Consider the following 23,519-nt stretch of genomic DNA (forward strand, 5'->3'; position numbering starts at 1 on the left):
TGGTTACTTTTACAGTATCATCTCCCAACTGTTTATTAATATTTACAGTATTTTCAAGCTTTTGAGCAGTATGAGATTTCCCTCAGACTGATTCTGTATAATTAAGAGACATAAGCACAATAGTGCACTGCCTACCTAGGCAGCATTTTAAGACATCATAGGCATGCTCCCAACAGAAAGTAGTTAGCAAAATTTTGCTGCCTTCTAAAGAAACCTTGTTTTAGCCTGATTCTATAGTAGCATTGCATGTATCCTTAAAAAAATGCATTGCGACAAGCTCAGTGGGGGAAAAAAACATCCAAGACGGCTGACAAAACGAGAGAAAAGTTAGGTTTTCAATACAAAATAGTTATTTTAATCAAAAATGAACTACTTTAACAAATATTTGCAAAAGCTATGTTTACACTTATTAAAGTATCATGTTTTTAGCTTAGCAACATAGGGTAACAGTTTTAACAGTTTTAACTTTAACTTCCATTCAGGTTAGATGCTGCCTACAAAGGTAGCTGCTTATATACTGTAGGAAGCAAGCATCGAGGCAGCTTGGTTTTGGAATAGTGTTATACATTTATTTGACAGGTTAGATTAGGCTAACTGAATGTACCATAAGGGGAAAAGCCACTGGGCTTAAATCACGTTTACAATTCGCACCTTCCTGGACCAACTCCTTTGACAAGCCTACCCCAAAAGCAACAACCATACAAAGTAGCACCTGAGGGACCAGAGTAAATAAAACCTGCTTTTAAAATGCACCTTTATAACTTGCGTGGGAAATCTGTGAGCATAAATCAAGCTGACTCTTTTTTTTAACACATTCTTCTACCACCTATGCCAGGGGTTCTCAACAGGGGTGTTCAAAGGATCCCAGGGGGTGCTGAGAGCAAATTAGTAGAGATGGGGAGGTTAGGTTACAAATGGTTGGCATTTATCAGTCATAAAAAAATCAAATCTATCATCAAGTTCCTCTTTGCATTAAAACATTTATCTAGACTATATCAGTTGGTGCGTAATTATATGGGTTAGTATGCATTTGTACCACGGTTCATCTGATTTTGAAGTCTAGCGACGCATCTGAAGTATCTGGTTTAGCAGCGTCAAATACACAGGCGGAGACATACATGTAGATGGTTACTCAATGGACAGAGCAGCACGAACGCAAAGCTTGAGCTCTTAAACTCGCAGCTTTGAAAAGCATGGCACAAGAAGCATAAACCATTTGAATTCGGCACAGAATTCTACATCACCACCCTTGAATTTACTATAGTAACATTAACTGTACTTTAGGCAGAAACAGATTGATAATAAATATTATCATATCACTAATTCAGCTCTATTACATTTGTCATAGGCTACATTAGGGGAGTGAGGGAATATAATAAATTTTTTCTACAACTTATAAATATTTATATTTTGTATTTATTGTTTTTACATGTGTTTAGAGTAGGTCTACTGTTTATAATTACAAAAATGCCATAGTTTGGTGTAAGGGAATGAAGTAGGGGGGGCGTTCATCAAAAAAGGTTGAGAACCACTGACCTAAGCTAAACACAGGCAAATATTCTGCCTCATTTCAGATATGTTAAACAGAAGAAGAATAAATGGCTTTGATTTAAGCTCCAAGGCCACGTAAAAAAGGGTGACTATGCATCTTGAGGCAGCTCGCTTGGCTATGCTTGACCACTGCTAATTACAAAAAATATCCAAAACCATCAGTCATCAAAAACAATTTGTATAATGTTATGAACTTTTTGAATTATTTAGCAAGAAATGAGCAGTCAGGATGTTTCATCGTGCTGCATGTACAGTCTATTCAAATGGTCTTAAGAGAAGATAATTATTTTTCTTATGGGAAGAGACATGATTAGATGAAGGTATAACATACTTGACATTTGTGTTGGTACAAATGATGTATTCAATCTCATCTGAATAAGGGTTCTGGAAGGTGAAACTGCTGGTTCTGATGAGCATCCACTCTCTGTTCTTCATCCGGAACCGATACATAACCGAAAGTACCTGTCCTTTCAGCTTTACCACCTAAACCAAACAAAAGAACACAGAAGGATGACAAATGCAAATTCACATCACATTCATTCAAATCATTCAAATATAAGTATTTGTAACACTGGCATGGAGCAACATGGCTTCAAAATATAAACAAACAAAACTATGCACTGACTAACATCTGTCTTTACTTTCATGCTCAACATATCAATGATCTTTAGTAAAGGAATAAGAAAAAATATGTCCATTCAATTTCATGGCAAATACCAAATCTATTACCAAAGGCCTCCATCAGGGTTTAAAATTAACACCCACCAAGCACCAAATGTACATACAAATTGGCTTCTAACAACTGTGACCTCAGTGGAAATTTACCATCAGAAGTTTATCTAGGATGCTCAAAGTTGTTGTTCCCTATCTATCACTCACTCAACATTGTGTCTTCGGAGCCCCAAACACCTCTAATCTTTGAGAAAAGGCCAATGAGAATTTGAGTGGAATTTACATGCCACTCCCCCAGACATACAGGTATAAAAGGAGCTGGCTTGCAATCACTCATTCAGATTTTCTCTTCGGAGCCAAGCGGTTGTGTTTCACTGAGCTGAATTCCTCTGCCGATCCATTCACCTCTACAAACTGCTGGAATTATGGTGCATTACAGCGGCTTCTCCCCCTCTGCACCGGTGGAGTGCAGAGAACGCCCCTGGGTGCTTCGGCAGACTAAAAGAATATATTCTTCCTCTGAAAGAGTATATTTTCCTCTAAAAGAGTGGCACTCACGGGGAGCGTCTTTTTAAAGATGCCTTTCCGTTTGTGTATTTTTTCTGGTTGTGGTCGTTACCTCTCCGCTTCTGACAGCCACGATCGCTGCCTTACGTGTTGGGCGCTGCCCACGTGGAGACAGCGTTTGTGGACGGGTCATGTCCTCACTGCAAGAACATGACCATGGCAACGTTGTGGTCACGGCTTTCTTTCATCAGAGGGAAAGCCACCCCAGTGGCTCCCCGACTCGGTCCTTCTATCTACGGGTAAGAGGTCATGTCAGTTAGCACTGGGGGCGATTTGGGGACCCCAATGGGAGCCGCTCCGCCGGGTATGCCCCTGCAGACCTTCCCATTCCCCAGCACGCTCGTTCGCCCCGGTCGAGTTCTGGGATGAGATGCTGGCTCGTCTCAGTGCGGGTTCGTGGTCTCATTCGGGGCTCCTGAAGAAGATGAGTTGACAATCGCAGCATCGGAGAGCAGGCTCGTCCAGTCTGACACTGAGGACTCGGCTGGGCTCCCACCTTCGGGTGTAGTCACCCAGTCGCAGGAGGACGCAGAGCTGACGGCCATGCTTGCCCAGGCGGCTGCAAGCGTCGGGCTGGAGTGGAACCCTCCACTCCCCCCTGAACCCTCGCGGCTTGATGATTGGTTCCTGGGCCCAGAGCGCCACTCACGGCCACGCTCTGCCCCGGTCCCTTTCTTCCCGGAGGAGCATGAGGAGCTTACAAGGATGTGCCGGGCACCTCTCCCTGCCCGGACCCGGTCTCTCAGCTCCTCCGCTCTCACTACCCTCGATGGTGGGGTTGCCAGGGGGTACTCGGCAATTCCATAGGTGGATAAGGCGGTCGCGGTGCACCTGTGCCCGCAGAGTGCCGCCACCTGGCGGAACCGCCCGAGACACCCGTCCAGGGCCTGTAGGTTTACGTCATCTCTGGTGGCTAAGGCCTACGGTGCCGCTGGACAGACAGCCTCCGCCCTGCACGTCATGGCTCTCCTGCAAGTGCACCAAGCCAAGGCACTAAAAGAACTGCACGAGGGTAGTTCTGACCCGGGAGTGATGCAAGAGCTGCGTTCGGCGACCGACCTCACTCTCCAGGCGATAAAGGTCACGGCACAGACTCTCGGGCAGGCGATGTCCACCCTCGTGGGCCACCTTTGGCTCAACCTGGTCGAGATGAGGGAGGCCAACAAGGCATGGTTCCTTGACGCCCCCATCTCCCAGGCTGGCCTATTCTGCGATTCTTATTCCGTTGAGGACTTTGCCCAGCAGTTCTCGGCGGTTAAGAAGCAGATGGAGGCTATTCAGCACATCCTGCCCCGCTGTGGATCAAGATCCCACACCCCGTCTGCTCGTCGCCAAGGGTGTCCCCCTGTGGCACCCGCGGCCCGGTCCCCGGCGTGGAGCCACCCGCAGGAAACAACCACCCGTCTCACGGCCCGCCTCCAAGAACCCGAGGAAGGCTTCGAAGCGCCCCTGAGACGGGCGACCCAGGGTCGAGGAGACCCACTGCACTGGAGGTGGTGAACAGACCACTCCATCCCCCAGTGCTGGGAGGAGAATTTTTTGTTTCCTTTTCTGTTGATTTCGCCGCATGCCCAGAGGGCTGCGGTACCCACACTGCCAATAAAAGAGCGGTTTCCTCATTTCCTGGGTCACACACCCTGTGCTCACGGCCGTCATCACGACCGCCGGACACCGCCCCTTTACGGCAGGTATGGTGCCCCGGAGGCAGGCCCCCTGCCCCGGCGTGCCCAGCTGTAGCACAAACACACCCACACCAGGGTGGTTTTGTTGGACTACGGGGATGACTTCCCTCCTCCCCCCTCCCTGACCAGTCCTATGGTGGGTATCTGGAGCCAGGTAAGTGCTTCGATGTCCCCAGACTCAGCACGGACTCAACGTGGCGCCACCGTGAGGCCCCACCTGCCGGTACGTCCGATGTGATTGTCCCCTTGGTTCCCCTCGCCCGGAGTTTGGAGGCATGGCTTGCGCTCTCCAACCCTTCGTGGTGGCTGACCCGGACTGTACGACTCGGCTAATGCGATTCAGTTTGCCAGGTGTCCGCCCAGGTTCAACGACGTCTGCTTCACCTCAGTGAAGGGCGAGAACGCCGATGCCCTGCGTGCGATCACAACCCTTCTGCGGAAGGACGCAATAGAGCCTGTCCCTCCAGCGTACCGAAGGCAGTGGGTTGCGGCCAATCTTGGACCTGCGAGTACTGAACTGGGCTTTGCACAGACTCCCATTCAAGATGCTGAAGCAGAAACGCATTTTAGCAAGCGTTCAGCATCAAGATTGGTTCGCGGCGGTAGACCTGAAGGACGCGTACTTCCACATCTCGGTTTTACCTCGAAGCTGGCACACAGCTGGCCCCGGGGGCTATGCAAGTATGCATTCCCCCCAGTGAGCCTACTTGCACAGACCCTGTGCAAGCTCAGGGAGGACGAGGAGCAAGTCATCCTAGTAGCACCCTATTGGCCCACCCAGACTTGGTTCTTGGATATCATACTCCAGAGTGGTTGCAAGCCAGCTCCTTTTATAGCCGTATGTCCGGGGGAGTGGCATGCAAATTCCACTCGCCAATTCCCATTGGCCTTTTCTCAAAGATCAGAGGAGTTTGGGGCTCCCAAGAGTCACCCCTAGTGTCACTACATCGACACAACATCTCGTTCCCTCCATCAGGGAATGGAGGTTACGAAAGTAACCAGGACGTTTTTATTCCATGTGGCGACGACACATATGTTGAATATTTATCGTATTAAGTCACCAAAACAAAAATATGACATAACACAATCAAAATTATCCAACAATGACACAAAAATGATGATTCTGTCATCAATTACTCACAATCATAGTTCAGTCATGACAACTCTCTGAAAGATTTAACATGTTAATATGGGTATGACCTATTGGTACATATTGGTCTTGGTATTGGACTAGATTTGCTATGCTGCTGCTGCAGAGCAAGTATGGAGACTTGCTACTACTAGAACATACACAGTCATACTGAGTTAAGCATGTGGACATGCTGATACTGCTGCACAATTAGAAAAACACAAGACCTGCTCCATCAAGCATGTATGACATGCTGCTACACAATTACATACAGACACAATCCCCATGTAGCAGGTCTAAACAAGATGAGCTGGGGAGGTGGAGGGTTTCAGAGAAAACTTTGCAGTATGCTGTAGTAAACCGGCTTACTTTCAAACTGAGCAAATTTAATTGTTAGGCAAAGAGAGAGTACGCAAGCTGATTGGCTACCCGATTACATTTCCAAGGACCTATCAGCTTACACCATGTGAGCCGATTGGCTTGACATAGCACATGTAAGCGAGCTGATCGGCAAACAGATAAAAAGTTTAAAGAACTTATAAGTTTGAGCCATTCAGAGTTGCATGCCTGAACTTGGTTATTTCACTCAAATATGATAATTCAGTTTACTTCAAAATGTTGCTGTTCCAAACCTATATGACTTTCTTCCAGGAAACACAAAAAGAGATGTCAGGCAGATTTACAACCTTAGTCTCCATTCACTGGAAAAAGATGCAATGAAAGTGAATGGTGACTGTGGTGGTGGGGGACGTGGTTGAGCTTGTGGATTGAGAGCGAGATCAGGAGATGAGATTGGTAAGGATCATCACCTGGCAATGATAGTCTCTAACAGCTGTTTGTCATTGCAGTGAGAGTGGAGATGGGTTTTAAGAGCGAGCCAGATGCCAGTGAGGGGAGAGCTACACACAAACACACACACAGACACACAGAGAGCGTGTGCTGACCCTCCGCTGAAAGGCGAGTTTTGTTGAGTGAAAAGCAAATTTTGTGTTATAAAATAAATTACCTTTTTGAGTTGAATTTCACCGACTCCTGCTTCCTCCTTGCACCCCATCACAAACTTTGTTACAGTGTAATATTGTGGATTAACCCATTTTCTTCCCTCGATCCGGCAACGTATCTCATGGGATACGCACACTTCAAAATGTGCTAAATAACAGCATGAACAACATATTTCTCAATTTTCTTCTTCTGCATCTTAAGACAATGTTCACAATTAATATTAGCAGCTCAAATGGGTTTTTTACTGATGAAAAGTAAGATTAATATATATATAATTATCACAAAGTCAGCATGTCCTAAATCCATGTTAGAATTAGGTCAGGCTGATTTAACGATCACAGAAAATTTGAACTAAGTCATGACCCATATACTCAAAATAGACCCAAATATGATAAATGATAACAAGATTGGGTGAGAAACTCTTTCTCATACCCCCTATAAGAAACCAAATAGTATGCATCTTGTGGTTCGCGTTGCCTGTTTTAGGGTTAAATTTCAAACGACTAGTTAAAGTGAGGTTTTATTTTGGTGGAAAACCGAATTAAGCGCTTTCAGTTTGTATGTTTTTGACGACAGCTTCTCACTTCCAGATAAACAGTTCGCTATATGGATTAACAACCCTCTACGGACACATTGGAGAAAGAATCGCCATTGGCTAGTACATTTTTGTTTCTACTTGCCAGACTTTTGACTTCATGTAAGCGTAATGCAACTGAAAAAGATATTCAGCAAATCGGGAAGATGCATCTTCACATATTTATATTGTATTCATATATATGACTTCACGCGCTGTACTATGTGAGAATGTATATTTTATTTAATATTTTGCTTTTCATAATTTTAATCACATTTTAGCTTTTTAAAACTTTATTTGACATTTATAATAATTATACAAGCTGTTGTCACTGTTTGAAATTTAATTCACATTTTAACACAAAATATGCACAAGGTTGGAACCTTAATAATGGAGCACGGCTTTGAACAGGTTTTACCAAACCCCTACATAGACACTTTGTTAAATTCTTCAATATTCACAGTGTTTTTTGAAATTTAAATATTTAATCATGTATAACTGCCCTTTAAATAAATATGCGTATATATTTCCATATTTATTACACTTTACTACATTACTACATTCTGTAATATGTTTGTTTATTTTGTACGATTTACAAGAATTTACATTGAGTTTACACTGATATGTATAACAAGTGCTAAAATAGTACTGTCTCTTTAAGGATAGCAGCAGCTCCGCAACAAGGTGATTAAGGTTGGGTGCACATTAACAAGAGAAAAGTTGTATGGTTGTTTTTACCTCATTTGTGCAATGTGTGATTAGAATTAATGTTTCTTTTTGATTGACTGTAAATAACAGAAAGGATATTAAATGAGATATTATGAAATGACAGTGGATTGCGTAGATCTCATCTTTGGACACACATTACACGGAATGAATCAAAGCAAACTTTATTCACAAAATGTGTATTAACTTACATGTTCAAATATTTATTGTGAAGTTCACAAATTCAAATCTACAAGCTCTCAAGTTTAGCAACACTTTTACATCCAATAGGCGCATTACACTGGTCTGTAGCCATGCTGTAAAAAGGATAATGTTGCGAAAACAGTTTTAGCAAATCAGAGTTGACCGTTAAATGCAATGTAAATGTAACTATGGCGTATCATGGCTCAACTAAAGCAATGATGACACCACGATCCACAACAAATCAGGATCCACCACAGCCATGAGACACAGCATGCAGTGAAAAGGTCTCTGTGCTAAAGTTTTTCTTTACTAGTACACAACTCAATCACTGGCGGGTCATATTTGAATATTTACTAGCCAATGGCTAACAACAGAATGTTTTTAGCATAGAGTGAAATATGGTAGTATATGTGAGTGATTTACTCGCAATGTAGATAGCTGCCTAATGTGCTTATTTAACAGTAAATGGCTGCAATTTAATTATATATATATATATATATATATATATATATATATATATATATATATAGTCTGCATGTGCTGCACATTTTAAGATTAATGAGCACTCTACTCTCTGTCATCTACACAAAGAGTGCGCGTAATGCTCATGATGAGGTGTTATGATTGTGAGCAGCCGGCTTCACACATTCACTTTGAAGCACGCAGCACATGTAGACTCATGCAGTTAATCACTAGGACATCTCACAATTTTAATTTGATTAAGCCTTTAATGCATACCTCAAGTCTTTAGTAACCCGGGACCTCATTCCACCCCCTGTACCTCATCCATTTTTGGAGCTATGCCCACACCTCTTTAGTATTCCTCAACCTTTTTCTTTTAAATAGTGTAAAAATGTGTGCAAATTTTCAACGCAAATGTTTTGAGGACTTGTTTTTTTTAAGTAACATAAATGCAGAAGTGATGGTTAGAAGTTCAGATTCTAAGCTTTCAAATGATACCTCATATGCCTGACTTACAGTATGTATACGGAGACTTTAATGGGTTAAAGGCCCTTGATATGTAATAGTGTCAGATTATTATAATTTTTTGTGCTTCCATAAATCATATTTTTCTGATTATTTATGTCTATATAAGTTTACTGCCACATGATATATATTAATTTATTACAAGACAAATGAGTACTACATTCATGCAAATGACTATTATTTGTTTATTACAAGACAAATAAGTACTATACTGATGCAAATGACTACTATATCACGTTGATGTTTTTGTGGTATAATGGTGAATTAACAGTATTCTATATGTGTGTACACATACATATTTTACATGCTATTTCTTACTCAAGGTGGTGCTGATGTTTCAATGATTGACTTGATTTGCATTTGACATTTCTATTTGATGAAGAAGTAATGTGGAAGTAAACTATAACAAGTCCAACAAATGAACAGTATGATTTAGCTATTGTCATTTGGGTGTACTACTGAATTTATGTAAGCAGTTCATATATTTAAATTCAAAAAGTGCCTGAGAAAATACATACAGTATGTGTAGCTTATGTGTAATGTGTAGCTCAGTGTGTTTGACAGCCAGTTGCGTCTCATGAAATTTCAGTGTAAAAGTAATGAATCCTGATCTATATTTGTTGCATCATCGCTTTGATATATGAAAAATAAAACATCAAAATATATAAAAATTTATTCTATTACTTTCTAACTGTCTTGAACAAATAATTTGAAAATTTGACACTATCTGGGCATTTTGTTGATCCATTAGGGATAAATATATGTGCCGGGTCTCTAAAGGCCCGAGTATGTAATAATGTTTGGTGAAACACCGTATTTGATCAAACACCCATGCATTTAAGGGTTAATTGTACATTCATACACTAATTTTATCCCAAATGTGTCAAATTCCATGACATGCTGCATTTTATTAACTATGAATTATTTATTAATTATTAATTCAGTTTTAATTACTATATTCCATGATTCCGTCCATCGCAGAAATCATAGGGCCCTACATAATCAACAAGTCAGTGGGTTTTCTGAGCGACCAGTCAGTATAATTAGGCTGCATTACATTCACGTGACCCCGATCAGGCACATTTTATAGGGATATATGGATGCTAAGTGTAGGCCTTTAACAGGTCAGCTAATGGATATTCAACTAACTATAGACTCTTGTCATACAAAACTATAAAAATAAAAAGAAATAAGAAAGGCTCCAATAAAGAGTGTCACTAAGTGGCTTATGCTTATCCCAGGTGAAGAATGATGCCTTTTAATGTGACCTGAGCACTTGGATTTTCAGGCTGATACTTGAGCCGCATTCAAAAGTGCACAATTGTAAAATTATATTTTGGGTGCGCAACATCTACTTCACATCATCCAACAGTTTGTTGAGCCTTTTTCTATTGCAAATATTTTTTAAAGCAGTGTCAGACAGAACCAGCAAAACACTGTCCTAATCTCTCCAAAACACCTTTTGATTATGGGGAACATTGCTCACAGCAGAGGATTTGACGCCCAACAGTAAATGTCTTGAAATTTATTGTTGAATGCAGTGAATACACAAGCAGTGCTTTGATGGCTCTAGTGGAGGTGAATAAAAGGACTAAACCTAAGTCTCCTATTAAAAGCTCCACAGCAATAAAATTCACACTAGTCGACCACGTTAATCAAGTAGTCATTTGTCAGACGACTCGTTGATAAGTCGATCATGCTGGCACATCCAAAGTAGTGTGTAAACTGGTATTTTACCTTTTATAACGTGGTAGACATATTTGTGTGGCTACTAGTGGACAGAATTGCTTACCGCTATTTATGCATGAGAGCGATGACTAAACACTTAGTAATACAAAAATTAGGGCTTTGAATTGATTAAAACTTATTAATCGCACAGTTTTCTGTCACAATCAATCATGGTATATGGTACATTAAAACAAACTTTAAAATATAATCATAAATATATTTACTTTATACTTTGTTTCAAAGAATTTGCAAGAAATTAGTTCATCAATTTATTTGTATTATTTAAATATAAACGTTTTACAATTTTCAGTTTACAAATTAAACATTTGTAAATGTATAAATCTTTGATACGTGTTTAAATGCCATAAAATCAGTGTACATACTGTAATTAAAATTTGGGCAAAATCTTATGCCATTTTCCAGTGTACTTTGTTAATAATGGGATCAAATGAGAAGATTCAATTCATATCAAGCTTTATTAGCAAGATAAACGTAAGTCCCCATGAAGTGCCTTGAAGAGCTTGTTTTGACGATTTGGTGTTTTTACATATTTCCAACTGAAACAGGAAATGGGGGCGGGTCATGTCGAACAATCTATTAGGCTTTACTTTACAGCCACACACACACACATACCCCTTTCCACCATGCTGCTCATGTCAGAGCCACTTACCTGGGAAACTTCAGAAGCAATCTCAGTATCGGCTAGCTTTTCCAAAGAGTTGAGAACCGAAGGGTGATCTAATTGAAAACATTAATCCATAACCAGCCCACAAACGCACACAGCACATCGTGGTCTTTGCTTATTATGAGGCTTGAGCCGTTTTGCAAGTCCAGTGCAGATGAATGAGAAACAAGCATGTAAAAGATAATGGTAACACTTTATAATAACTACATGGTATCAAGTATTTGTAAAGCATTAGTTTGTAGTTAATTGATAATTTATAAATGATTGTTCCTACATTATTAATACATTAATAAGCTACATATAAATAGTATGTTATTTGTTTCTATTCACTTTAGCAAATTATTTTTTATTGTTTAATAAGTTCATATATAAGCAGTTTGATAATTTTTTTTTTTTTATCCTTAGTAAACAACTTGTTAATCATACCTAACTGATGTATTTTAGTTGATGCAAACCAGTGGTAAAGAAGTGTTTATGAGAACATTAAGAGGGCATAAATTCATAGTTAATAAGGATATTAAATATGTAATGAAATGGATACACATTTCTGCTTAATGTGTATATTAATGTTTTAGGAGCATTTACTATTAACTCAATAAATGCTTAATAAACGTCATAATAAAGCACTTACTAATGGCTAGCTAAGCATTTTGCGTGACCTAATCTAAAGTGAGAACTATATATGCCTAATTAAACATTTATTCACATGGTTCAACAGTAACTATGGCCAGCTGGCCCGGGACCAATGTGTGAGTTTCGCCCTATCGGGCCAGTACTGCGTTGTCACTAAATCTTCCGTTGATTTTGTAAATGTGTTGTACATGCATCCTAGTCTGATTATTAAATCACAGCAGCCTGCGATTTCATTTAAGAAGTATCCAGTTCTCTTTGTTGCACACTTGTGATGTGTTAAGGCGTTGACCCACTAAAAACATCACATAATGGCTTCTGTAATCTGTGTATTAGATTACAGAAAGCGAAACGCTCATTTAATGTGAAACGCTCATTTAATGCGAAGCGTGCAGCACATTCCAGACTATTTATTTCATGAAATTGCAGCCTCTTACAGTGTAACAATCTAGGGAACTGCTGCTTATCCAGAAGTGTGAAACTTCCGTCAAACAGACAAACTGATTCAGTGATCCATCAAAATAAAAGTTTGGTTTAAATGTACACAAGAAACTGAAGAAATTATAACAAAAAATATATATTACTACAGCACAGTAAAAATTTTATATTCATTTGAATAATAATAATAATTATTATTATTATAAATGTTATTATTATTACTATGATATTAGGAATAATTATATTTTAGCAAATTTCACAAGCAAGTGTGCTGTTGTTCTGAATGTACTGTAAGTTTTTTATTTATACAGTGATTCTCTGTTGTGCTTACATTATTTGACAAAAAATAACTTTTAGATTCAGTGTGTGGAGATGTTATTGAAGCACTTTATTTGATAAGAAATTTTTATTTGATTAACTCTTTATGAATTCATTTGATTAGTCATATTTTTGATAAAAGAATAATTAATCTTTTAAACATGGAATTCAGAAAAAATAAAATAGAAAATCAGGTCCTATATTTTAATCCTTGCAAACTTAAACATTTGCATTTTCTTTAAAGTAATAAAAGTTGTTGGTGTATTGAATATATAATTTTGCTCATCTAATTGGTGATTTGGCTAAAAATAGCTTTCTATGGGAGACAAATGTGTCTTCCTGAAAGGTGCGCCTCCCAGCCTGAATCCTGAAAGCTGAATTCTTCGTTGATCAGCATTAAAATCTTAGGATGTTTTTGTCATACTGCAGACATTTGTACATTAAATACTGTGCTTGTATTTACTATAAGGATTGGTACCTGAGATACAAATCCGCCCCTGCAATCTCTGGAAAATTATTACATAAAAAGCCCTATTCAGTAACCACAAACTACTGTTATTGTTCCATCCAACCCAGCGCTGAGAAGAGTAACATGTATGGTCTGACAACGTCGCTTGAACACTTTAGCAGCATAGTAAGGGAATATTTACTAATGACGTTTAATAGGCACTGAATTGGCAACATATGATTTAAAGTCAATAATATAACGTTACAAGCTCTTCCCAATTTTTGTTTTTTGGTTATGTGACCGTGGTGATGTGCTGGCTGTTTCGAGAGCGTGCACAAAGACTGTTTTTGAAACATTTTATACATTTAATGAAATATTTATAGTAGGCCCACTGGTGAAACTGAATTAAACAGTCATTTTAATTGGCAATAATGAGAACAAGTCTGCTCATAAAGCTTAATAATAGGATGGGAAATGCTAAAGTGGCATTTGAGCAACTGGAGGATCTCTTAATAAACTGTGGATTTTCCTCTCTCACTATTATTCCTGTACTTTAGTGTTGTGTCTATTTTTTTTTTTATTTTTTTTTTAAGCTTTAGTGTCTGTTTTGAGCCTTTGTGATTGAGATGCTGTGGATATGTTTATTTCAGGACCAAGTTTTCAGAGTAATGGATCATTAATAAATGTTTAATTAGGCATATACAGTTCTCAATTTAGATAGGACATGCAAAATGTTTAGTAAGCAATTAGCCAATGCTTTATTATGACATATATATTAAGTAATAATTGCTTTAATAGTAAGTGTTACGAAAACAAATACATTAATTACGTTTAAATGTAAATCCAATTAATTACATATATAATTTCTTTATTTACTATGAATTTATGCCTCGTTCATGTTAAAAAAAAAAACATTATCAAACTGCCTATAAATGAACCTATTAAACAATAATACATCATTTGCTACAGTGACTATAAACAAATAAACTATGTGTATGTAGCTTATTAATGTAGGAATGTCTTGATTACTGTTGTAACCTCCGTTCCCTGATGGAGGGAACGAGACAGTGTCCCGGCCATTTCAGCGGGTAGTTCAGTGTTGTGGCAGGAGGGACACAGCGTCTCATTCCCTCCATCAAGGAACGGAGGTTACAACCGTAACCAAGACATTCCCTATCTGTCACTCACTCGACGTTGTGTCAATGCAGTGACACTAGGGGTCCCTATACAAAACGCCACAACCAGCTGAACTGTGTTACACGGATCGGCGGTGCAGATGCAGGCAAGCTACCGCGTGCCTAGTAACAAGTGCACACAGCCCCGTCGTAACCTTCCCAACGCCCCAGATAAGTCGCATAGTCCCTCGTACCCCATGGGGGGACAAGACGTATTTACAATGGGAATAGGTCACATCAGCTTTTTGACATTTTCTCTCTTTTCCTCTTTGAAAATGAAAATTCACAGCTGAGACCAAGATATATTTGCGCCCCACGGAGAAAAGACACCGCGGAGACCACATCCTGCCCGAAGGGGAGGTTAACATGTGGAGAATACATCACATGGATTTACCAACTGGGAAGTACCACACATGGAAAGGAGTCCCCGTGGTAGGTCCTACCTGGAAGGGAGGAGATCTACAATGCAGCGACTGGTGGCAGAGCAGAATTCTGCCCAAGGGAAGACACTTACCGTCAGGGAAACCATACTGTGGAAAATACCTCATATGGGATTAACAACAGGGAACCACCACATATGGAGCACCAATCCCAAGTACAGGGGCTGACCTGACTGCACGAGTACTGGGCCTGGCATCGAATTCCTCCACCGAATTCGCCTGACGCAGGGTGCTGGGGGAGGAAAGACATCCAGGGTTTGCCGGTCCCAGCAACTCACATGGACGAAAAAAGCGCACGTTATCCCCTCAGGGAGGGGAAAGGCGCTAAATGCAAGCGGTACACCCAGCCAGCTGCCCGCAAACTTATCTGTTTGTACCCGCTAACAAACGGGACGAAACTGGCTCAACCCGGAGATTGTAAAACCTCGCAAAGGTATTGGGTGTCACCCAGCCTGCTGTCCTACAGATGTCTATTAGAGAGGTGCCGTTCGCCAGGGCCCAGGAGGATGCCACCCTCCTAATGGAGTGTGCTCGTACTCCCAGGGGGCACGGCGTGCCCTGGGTCTGGTATGCCAACGATGGCATCCACAATCCAGTAGGCACAATCCTTCCCCTTGTGCTGTCCCTCAAAACAGACAAAGAGCTGCTCAGAGTGTCTAAAGCTCTCTGTGCAGTCCAAGTAAACACGCAAAGTGATACTGGAAACAGCAACGACAAGGTTGGGTCTGCCTCCTCCCGGGGTAGCACTTGCAAGCTCACCACCTGATCCCTGAAAGGGGTAGTGGGAACCTTGGGCACATAGCCTGGCCGGGGTCTCAGGATCACGTGAGAGTATGCCGGACCGAATTCTAGGCATGTATCGCTGACAGGGAACGCCTGTAGGTCCCCAACCCTCTTGATGGAAGTGAGCGCAGTTAGGAGGGCCATCTTCAATGAGAGGGCTTTTAGCTCGACTGACTCCAGGGGCTCAAACGGGGCTCCCTGTAGGCCCAGCAAGACTACAGAGAGGTCCCACGAGGGAATGAGGCATGGCCTAGGAGGATTCAACCTCCTGGCGCCTCTAAGGATCCTGATAATCAGGTTGTGCTTCCCCAAGGACTTACCATCTACCGCATCGTGGTGTGCCACTATGGCGGTCACATACACCTTTAAGGAGGAGGGGGACAGCTGCCCCTCCAACCTCTCCTGCAGGAAGGAAAGCACCAACCTGACTGCCACCCACATGACTTGTTCTTTGTCCTCCCTGACTTTGCACAAGGTCTGTGCCAGCAGGCTCACTGAGGGAAACGCATACTTGCGCAGGCCCTGGGGCCAGCTGTGTGCCAACGCATCCGTGCCGAGCGGGGCCTCGGTCAGGGAGTACCATAGTGGGTAGTGGGAGGATTCCTGGGAAGCAAACAGGTCTACCTGCGCTTTGCACCAAGGGGACAATCGCGGATATCTTTGACATACTTGCGGATAGGTCCTCGCAGCAGGGCGGAGCAGGAGCTGCCACGTCGAGAGGCCTCACGTCCTGAACTCGTGGCTGTTCTGACAGAAATGTTAGAGCACATACCTCGCTCCACGTACCCACCATAGGATCGGTCTGTGACGGGAGAGGAGGCTGGGCGTCCTTGTGGCACGTCACATACACCTGGTCGTGGGTATGTGTGTGTCGCAGCTGGGTGTGTGAAGATGGAGGACTCGCGTCCGCAGTGGCCCTGCTGCGAGTGTTCGATGTATGGCTGTCTGACAACGACGGCAGTAGACATCGAGTGTGTGACCCAGAGAATGAGGAAACCGATCTTTTCTTTTTTTAATTTTTTTATGAAAGTGCCGGTGCCCCTTGGGCATGCGGCAAACATAGATTCCCCTCCCGGCCCTCCAGAGGGACGGAGTGGCCTGTGTACCACCTCCTGGTTGACAGCGGGTCTTCTCAACTCTGGGTCGCCCGTCACAGGTACGCTTCGAAACCCTCCTGGGGTTCATGGCGCCAGAACGAGGGACGGGTGTGTCAACTTCCTGCGGGAGGCTCTACGCTGAGGCAGAGCCGTCGGCTCGGGCTGTGGCGGAGCCGGTATTGCTGCCGCAGGTGGATGCCCTTGGCGACGAGCAGACGGGGTACTGGATCTCAGCTGCCTGTAGGTGGTGGAAGAATCACGGATGTGCGATTGCAATGTTGGCATGGTCACGTTCTCGCAGTGAGAACATTTAGAGAAAATACACTCTTTTTTTAGTGTGGCTGCTGAAGCGCCCAAGGGTGTTCTCTGCACTTATCTGTGCGAGGAGAGAGAACCTGCTGTAAATGCGCCGTATATCCAACAGCTTGTACACTTTTAGAGGTGAATGGAATGCCAGTGGGAAGCTCTACACTGATCGCCTCCGAAGAACAAATCTGAATGAGTGGATGTAAGTCTTCTCCTTTTATACCCGTATGTCCGGGGGAGTGGCATGCAAATTCCACTCGCCAATTCTCATTGGCCTTTTCTCAAATATCAGAGGTGTATTGGGGCTCCCAAGTTCAACCCTAGTGTCACTACATCGACACAACGTCGAGTGAGTGACAGATAAGGAACAATAGTTTATAAATGATCAATTCACTATAAACTAATGCTTTACAAGCACTTTATACCGTGTAGTTATTATAAAGTGTTACTAAGATAATTTATCCATGTTTTAAATCACAAAACACTAAGTAAAAAGAATAAAGAACACTTACTCAAACTGTACATCCCAAAAAACCTCTGGCTGCTCAAAAAATATAAACAAACTACAGCAACTTTCCTCGCGTCCAGCTCCCACGTTAACACGTCCTATTCAGAAGTCGTCATCCCTATGCCCTATTCTCTTCTATGAAAATTACCCTCCACTGTGAGAGCTTCAGATGGCTGTAAGGACATAATGGACAGTCAGTCACTTTTTAAGTGATTCTTATTGTAAAATAAGGATGACACTACAGCATGGACTGTGCTCCCTTCGAAGTGCCCTGCGAAGGCATGATGAACTAGTTAGAACACAACCAGATGTGCTGAACAGGTGTAGGGGGAGGGTGCGTTATCGTTCTATAAAGCATTTGATTGGGCAAGGTTTCTCAACCTCTATGTGACATCATGGATGTTCTTGAGTCTTTTTAGCATGAAGAGAGAGACCATAGATTTTAAATGCTTATATCTTCTGTAAACTTTTGTCAACGTTTAGAAGTACACTAGCAATTAGATGACCTTAAAGCTAATAGATATGAACTGAAAGCAGTAAAACTTTCACTTTGATTTCACAGGGTCTTAAAGTGTACATTGCCAATGCTTTATTAGACACTATACTTACAGACAGAATACAAATTGAATGCTGAAGTTTAATTTGTTGAAGTTTAAAATCAATGGCTGCCGTTCAGTCTCTGTCACGCACACACTGGGTCTTTCTCACATAGTTTCACTTTTGACACTGGTTCAGATAACAGTGAGAGAGAATTTTCGGGTGATATGCCTGAACCTTGTCGAGTTTGCCTGAACCTCTCCCACACCTGGCTCATCACTTGCAAGTGAAGTCTCCATTATCCATACCATCAATCCTCTCCCATGTTTATTATGCCTGGGACATGCATTGAGAGTAATGAATTAGCATTCACTGCTCCACAGAATCAGTTTCTGTACTAGGATGTGCAGTCGAGTCAAGTGTGTAACTCCTGGAAATGTACAGTTGTGCTCAAAAGTTTGCATACCTTGGCAGAAACTGTGACATTTTGGCATTGATTTTGAAAATATGACTGATCATGCAAAAAAACTGTCTTTTATTTAAGGATAGTGATCATATGAAGCCATTTATTATCACCTGTGGCTTTTTATATTGCTATTAGTGTCTGTGTACAAATAGTCAATGAGTTTGTTAGCTCTCACGTGGATGCACTGAGCAGGCTAGATACTGAGCCATGGGGAGCAGAAAAGAACTGTCAGAAGACCTGTGTAACAAGGTAATGGAACTTTATAAAGATGGAAAAGGATATAAAAAGATATCCAAAGCCTTGAAAATGCCAGTCAGTACTGTTCAATCACTTATTAAGAAGTGGAAAATTCGGGGATCTCTTGAGACCAAGCCAAGGTCAGGTAGACCAAGAAAGATTTCAGCCACAACTACCAGAAGAATTGTTCAGGATACAAAGAAAAACCCACAGGTAACCTCAGGGGAAATACAGGCTGCTCTGGAAAAAGACGGTGTGGTTGTTTCAAGGAGCACAATATGACGATACTTGAACAAAAATGAGCTGCATGGTCGAGTTGCCAGAAAGAAACCTTTACTGCGCCAATGCCACAAAAAAGCCCGGTTACAATATGCCCGACAACACCTTGACACGCCTCACAGCTTCTGGCACACTGTAATTTGGAGTGACGAGACCAAAATAGAGCTTTATGGTCACAACCATAAGCGCTATGTTTGGAGAGGGGTCAACAAGGCCTATAGTGAAAAGAATACCATCCCCACTGTGAAGCATGGTGGTGGCTCACTGATGTTTTGGCGGTGTGTGAGCTCTAAAGGCACGGGGAATGTTGTGAAAATTGATAGCAAGATGAATGCAGCATGTTATCAGAAAATACTGGCAGACAATTTGCATTCTTCTGCACGAAAGCTGCGCATGGGACGCTCTTGGACTTTCCAGCACGACAATGACCCTAAGCACAAGGCCAAGTTACTCCAGTGGTTACAGCAGAAAAAGGTGAAGGTTCTGGAGAGGCCATCACAGTCTCCTGACCTTAATATCATCGAGCCACTCTGGGGAGATCTCAAACGTGCAGTTCATGCAAGACGACCAAAGACTTTGCATGACCTGGAGGCATTTTGCCAAGACGAATGGGCAGCTATACCACCTGCAAGAATTTGGGGCCTCATAGACAACTATTACAAAAGACTGCACACTCTCATTGATGCTAAAGGGGGCAATACACAGTATTAAGAACTAAGGTATGCAGACTTTTGAACAGGGGTCATTTAATTTTTTTTCTTTGTTGTCATGTTTTGTTTTATGATTGTGCCATACTGTTATAACCTACAGCTGAATATGAATCCCATAAGAAATAAAAGAAATGTGTTTTGCCTGCTCACTCATGTTTTCTTTAAAAATGGTACATATATTACCAATTCTCCAAGGGTATGCAAACTTTTGAGCACAACTGTATATATGCTTATTTTAGCCACAGGAAGCAGGGAAAAACATTAGTGAAGTTTCAGGAATTAAAAAAAGGATACTATATTAATTGCATAAATTTTTTTTAAGGTTTACACAGTCACTATTAATCGCAGAATTAATGCGTTACATTTTCCAACCCTAACGTGACCCAAACATGTCAAGATGATGAAGAACCTGTTATTGAAGGGTGCTGTTAGTCACAACACAATGCTAGGTTAAGTTGTGTATGGCTGCTGTTTCAACCTGAAGCATTAGAATTGAACTTTGAATTAAACACCAAGTAGGAACTATCAGTTTTATAATATTACTTTGACTGTTTTAAGTCTTTTATTTTTAACTCAAGTCACTTAACCTGAAGGTGTTTTTGCACTTATGCCACTCATGCATTTATTATGAATAATAAGATAAATTTGGTTTCCATTCAAGTTCCAAATACAAAAATATTAAATTAATTATATTTAATAGAACTTTCTAAATTAGTCACGCATGTGATTATTTAAAATTTTAACCTATTTACCAATTTGACATTAAATTCTGACATTTTATTCAGCTCTGTGTGAGTTCAAAACACTGGCTGGAATAGGGCAGAACCTTTACTATGTGTCAGGAAACATTACACTAACATACACACCACAAACACACACACACACAACAGCGATTCCATGTCACTGATCAAGTGATGGAGTCCTCTTCCAATGGAATGATAAGCTTAGTCATCAAGACTTTTCTAGCTGATGTCGACCATAACACTACGTCTGGCCTTAAGGAGGTAATGATGACTTCAAAATGAAATTTCAGTTGCTGACCGAAGTCGACATCCATTGCCCAATCACTTCCAGGTGCCAGAATTTATTTGGCTTCACTCCATGCAATTTTATTGCATGGCCCCTCCCTTTTTAACAAAATCAGTGAACAGCCTTTGAGGAGCATGGTGGCTTTTGTTTGCTTTTACTCTACACATCTCTAAGATCTCCGCCAGCTTGTGCAGGACCTGATCATTCCACCACCTGCACCATCTTTGTGCCAAGGTGGTCTTGCAACCAGCCAACATATGCTGCAGATTCGTTCTTCGCTGTGCCATTCCACTGAGACAATCTTCCAGGGCTTGGAAGGGTGTCATAAGTGGATCTTATTAGAAAGCATAGCCTGGCCTGGGGTACCTTCCACAGGTCAGCCCACCCTAAAGCTCTATCAGATGTACCCTCCCATACTGTCCAGTGCCCTTGCTCTACTGGCAGACTGCTCTTATCATATACCCCTCCTCTTCCATCCTAGATACTTCTGTAAGCTGACCACAGTTTGGGAGCCACTCCACATCCAAGGCCTGGTCTTCCTTACTGGGTTCTTCCAACAATCTTAATACTTCAGCCTTGAAAGTACCTGGCTTACAACCTCCTCCACCTTCGAAGTGTGGCCTGTTCAGACCTGGGCTTGACAAGCTGTCACTGACTGGTCTAACGATTCCCGCAGCTCTAAGTATCAGCCTTGTCTTCTCCTGCTTGTAGCCCAGGGTGATTGACAGGGTGCTGTAAGGCACTTCTTTCAAACAATGCTACATCTGAAAGACCAGGCGGAAAGCTCAACCAATGCCTGATGTAACTGTTGGCCTTACAATCCATCTTTACCACTGACGCTGCAGAGATCTCACACATTTTTAGCGACCACATCAGGGGATGGTAAAGTGTAAATCGTTAACACCAGACCTTGAATTTGCCTTGGAGATGACAATGATCTATCTTATCTAGGTCATCTTTCAGCTGCTTCAGGACCAACCCTGCCATGTATTTATCTGAAAGATCTGCAAATGTATTCTCTCCATAAACTTATAATAGGCTGCTCTGCCAGCAATGGGATTCTTTCCCCATTCACCTTAAACAATATCTGGTCATTCCAAACTCCCTAACAAACAGAAAGGCTACTTGATTTTGTCGATTCGATCTTCATCCTGGCTCATTCCAATAGCACTTCCAGCCTTTCAAGAGTCAGTTTGTCCTGTATATGCAGCTGTCTGGAGGATGCTTGTGATGTCATACAAATATCTGTACAAAGCTGGCAAACTCATCCCAGACTGTGCACAGATTCCTTGGGCCATCTGTCATGCCCCAATTAGGATGACCTCAAATGCTGTGAACAGGATGGGAGATAAAACATCCATCTTCTATTCCTTTTTCCAGCTGCTGCCAACCAGTTGTGTTCTCCTGCGTTGTATGACTTATCTTCAGGTCTTTATAGTAACTGTCTATCAAACTCCTAATACTCTCTAGTACATGGATAACTCCAGTGCACAGTTGAAAAGCTGGTGTGGAATCGATCCACAGGCATTTTCGAGGTCCAGCCAGACTATGTCCAGTGGATGTCTTTCTTGTTTCTCTTGGCAGACTAGATCTGCTCCCAAATTACTGACACATGCTCCACATACCCAGGGAAATTTGGGACACCTGCCTTCTGGCAACTTTTGTCTATGTATCCATTCTTTAGGAGGTAGTCAGACATCCTCCATGCTACCACTGAAAAGAACATCTTTTCCTCCACATTCAGTAGAGCAATGCTCCAAAACTGACTAATGTTTTGGGATGGCATAAGGGCTAGGTTAGCCATATTGAGGAGGGCAGAGAGAATTCGACAGAGAAGAAGGAAGGAGCATGAGAGGGCTCATGCTCTAGATCTTTTATGATCTAGCTTGCCCCATGCATCGTTATTATTAGATCTTGGCCAATTGATTAGCCTACTTTTCCCTGGTTCCTTCTCATTGTCTTGCTTTCCTTGTCTTTTCTGTGGCTTAAAGGTTGTCTCCTCCTGCGGCTCACCACGTGGGCTTGACTTGTCCTTCTGGAGGCACTGGTCTACTTTGTGCCCCCCCACAACAGTGGATTCAGTTGCGCTGTGGTGCTCAACTGGGCTCTGCATCCTTTTTGTCTGACATGCTGCGGCAATGCAAGGTTGTGTCTGGCTGTTCCCACCAATAAATAAATAATAATAGACACAATGAGACTGTTGACATACAGAAAAAGTATAGAGCTCTAATATTAATGTGGATAGCATAGCTCTGGTAACTTGGTCTTGGGAGAATAAAATGATAAATGTTTGAGTTAATATTGAAATCACAGACTTGTGATTGCAGATTTGTTATCTTGGCAAATCTGAGCACAGTTTAAGACATTGTTGAGATATTTTCTGAAACACTAGAGGTGACGTGAGATTACTGGGGGCCAAATCTAACCAATAGACTAAAGCAGATGTCTACATTTGTTATTCATTTATTCCCATTACTGTATAAGAGAAACAATAGAAATATTCAAGAGTTCTCATTTCTGATTTTTCTTTTATACAGGACCATAAATTGGTGCAGGGAACTTATTACAAGGACAATCTGCCTAGAGCAACTTGGCAATGCATGTTTGAGTAACTATATATATGAGTAACTAT

At 41.7% G+C, this 23,519-nt stretch overlaps 1 protein-coding gene across 13 annotated transcripts in view; it reads right to left on the reverse strand.

Moving 5' to 3' along the window:
- The window catches only part of LOC127452865 (aryl hydrocarbon receptor nuclear translocator 2-like), a 1,027,890-nt gene that overhangs the window by 102,575 nt on the left and 901,796 nt on the right, over positions 1-23,519 (reverse strand). For all 13 annotated transcript variants that reach the window (XM_051718707.1, XM_051718689.1, XM_051718730.1 and 10 more), the window contains one exon: positions 1,883-2,034. In XM_051718707.1, coding sequence (XP_051574667.1) covers positions 1,883-2,034 — 152 coding nt within the window. The remainder of the gene's footprint in view (positions 1-1,882; positions 2,035-23,519) is intronic.

Source organism: Myxocyprinus asiaticus, chromosome 2 (genome assembly GCF_019703515.2).
Source record: "Myxocyprinus asiaticus isolate MX2 ecotype Aquarium Trade chromosome 2, UBuf_Myxa_2, whole genome shotgun sequence".
Lineage (NCBI taxonomy): Eukaryota > Metazoa > Chordata > Actinopteri > Cypriniformes > Catostomidae > Myxocyprinus > Myxocyprinus asiaticus.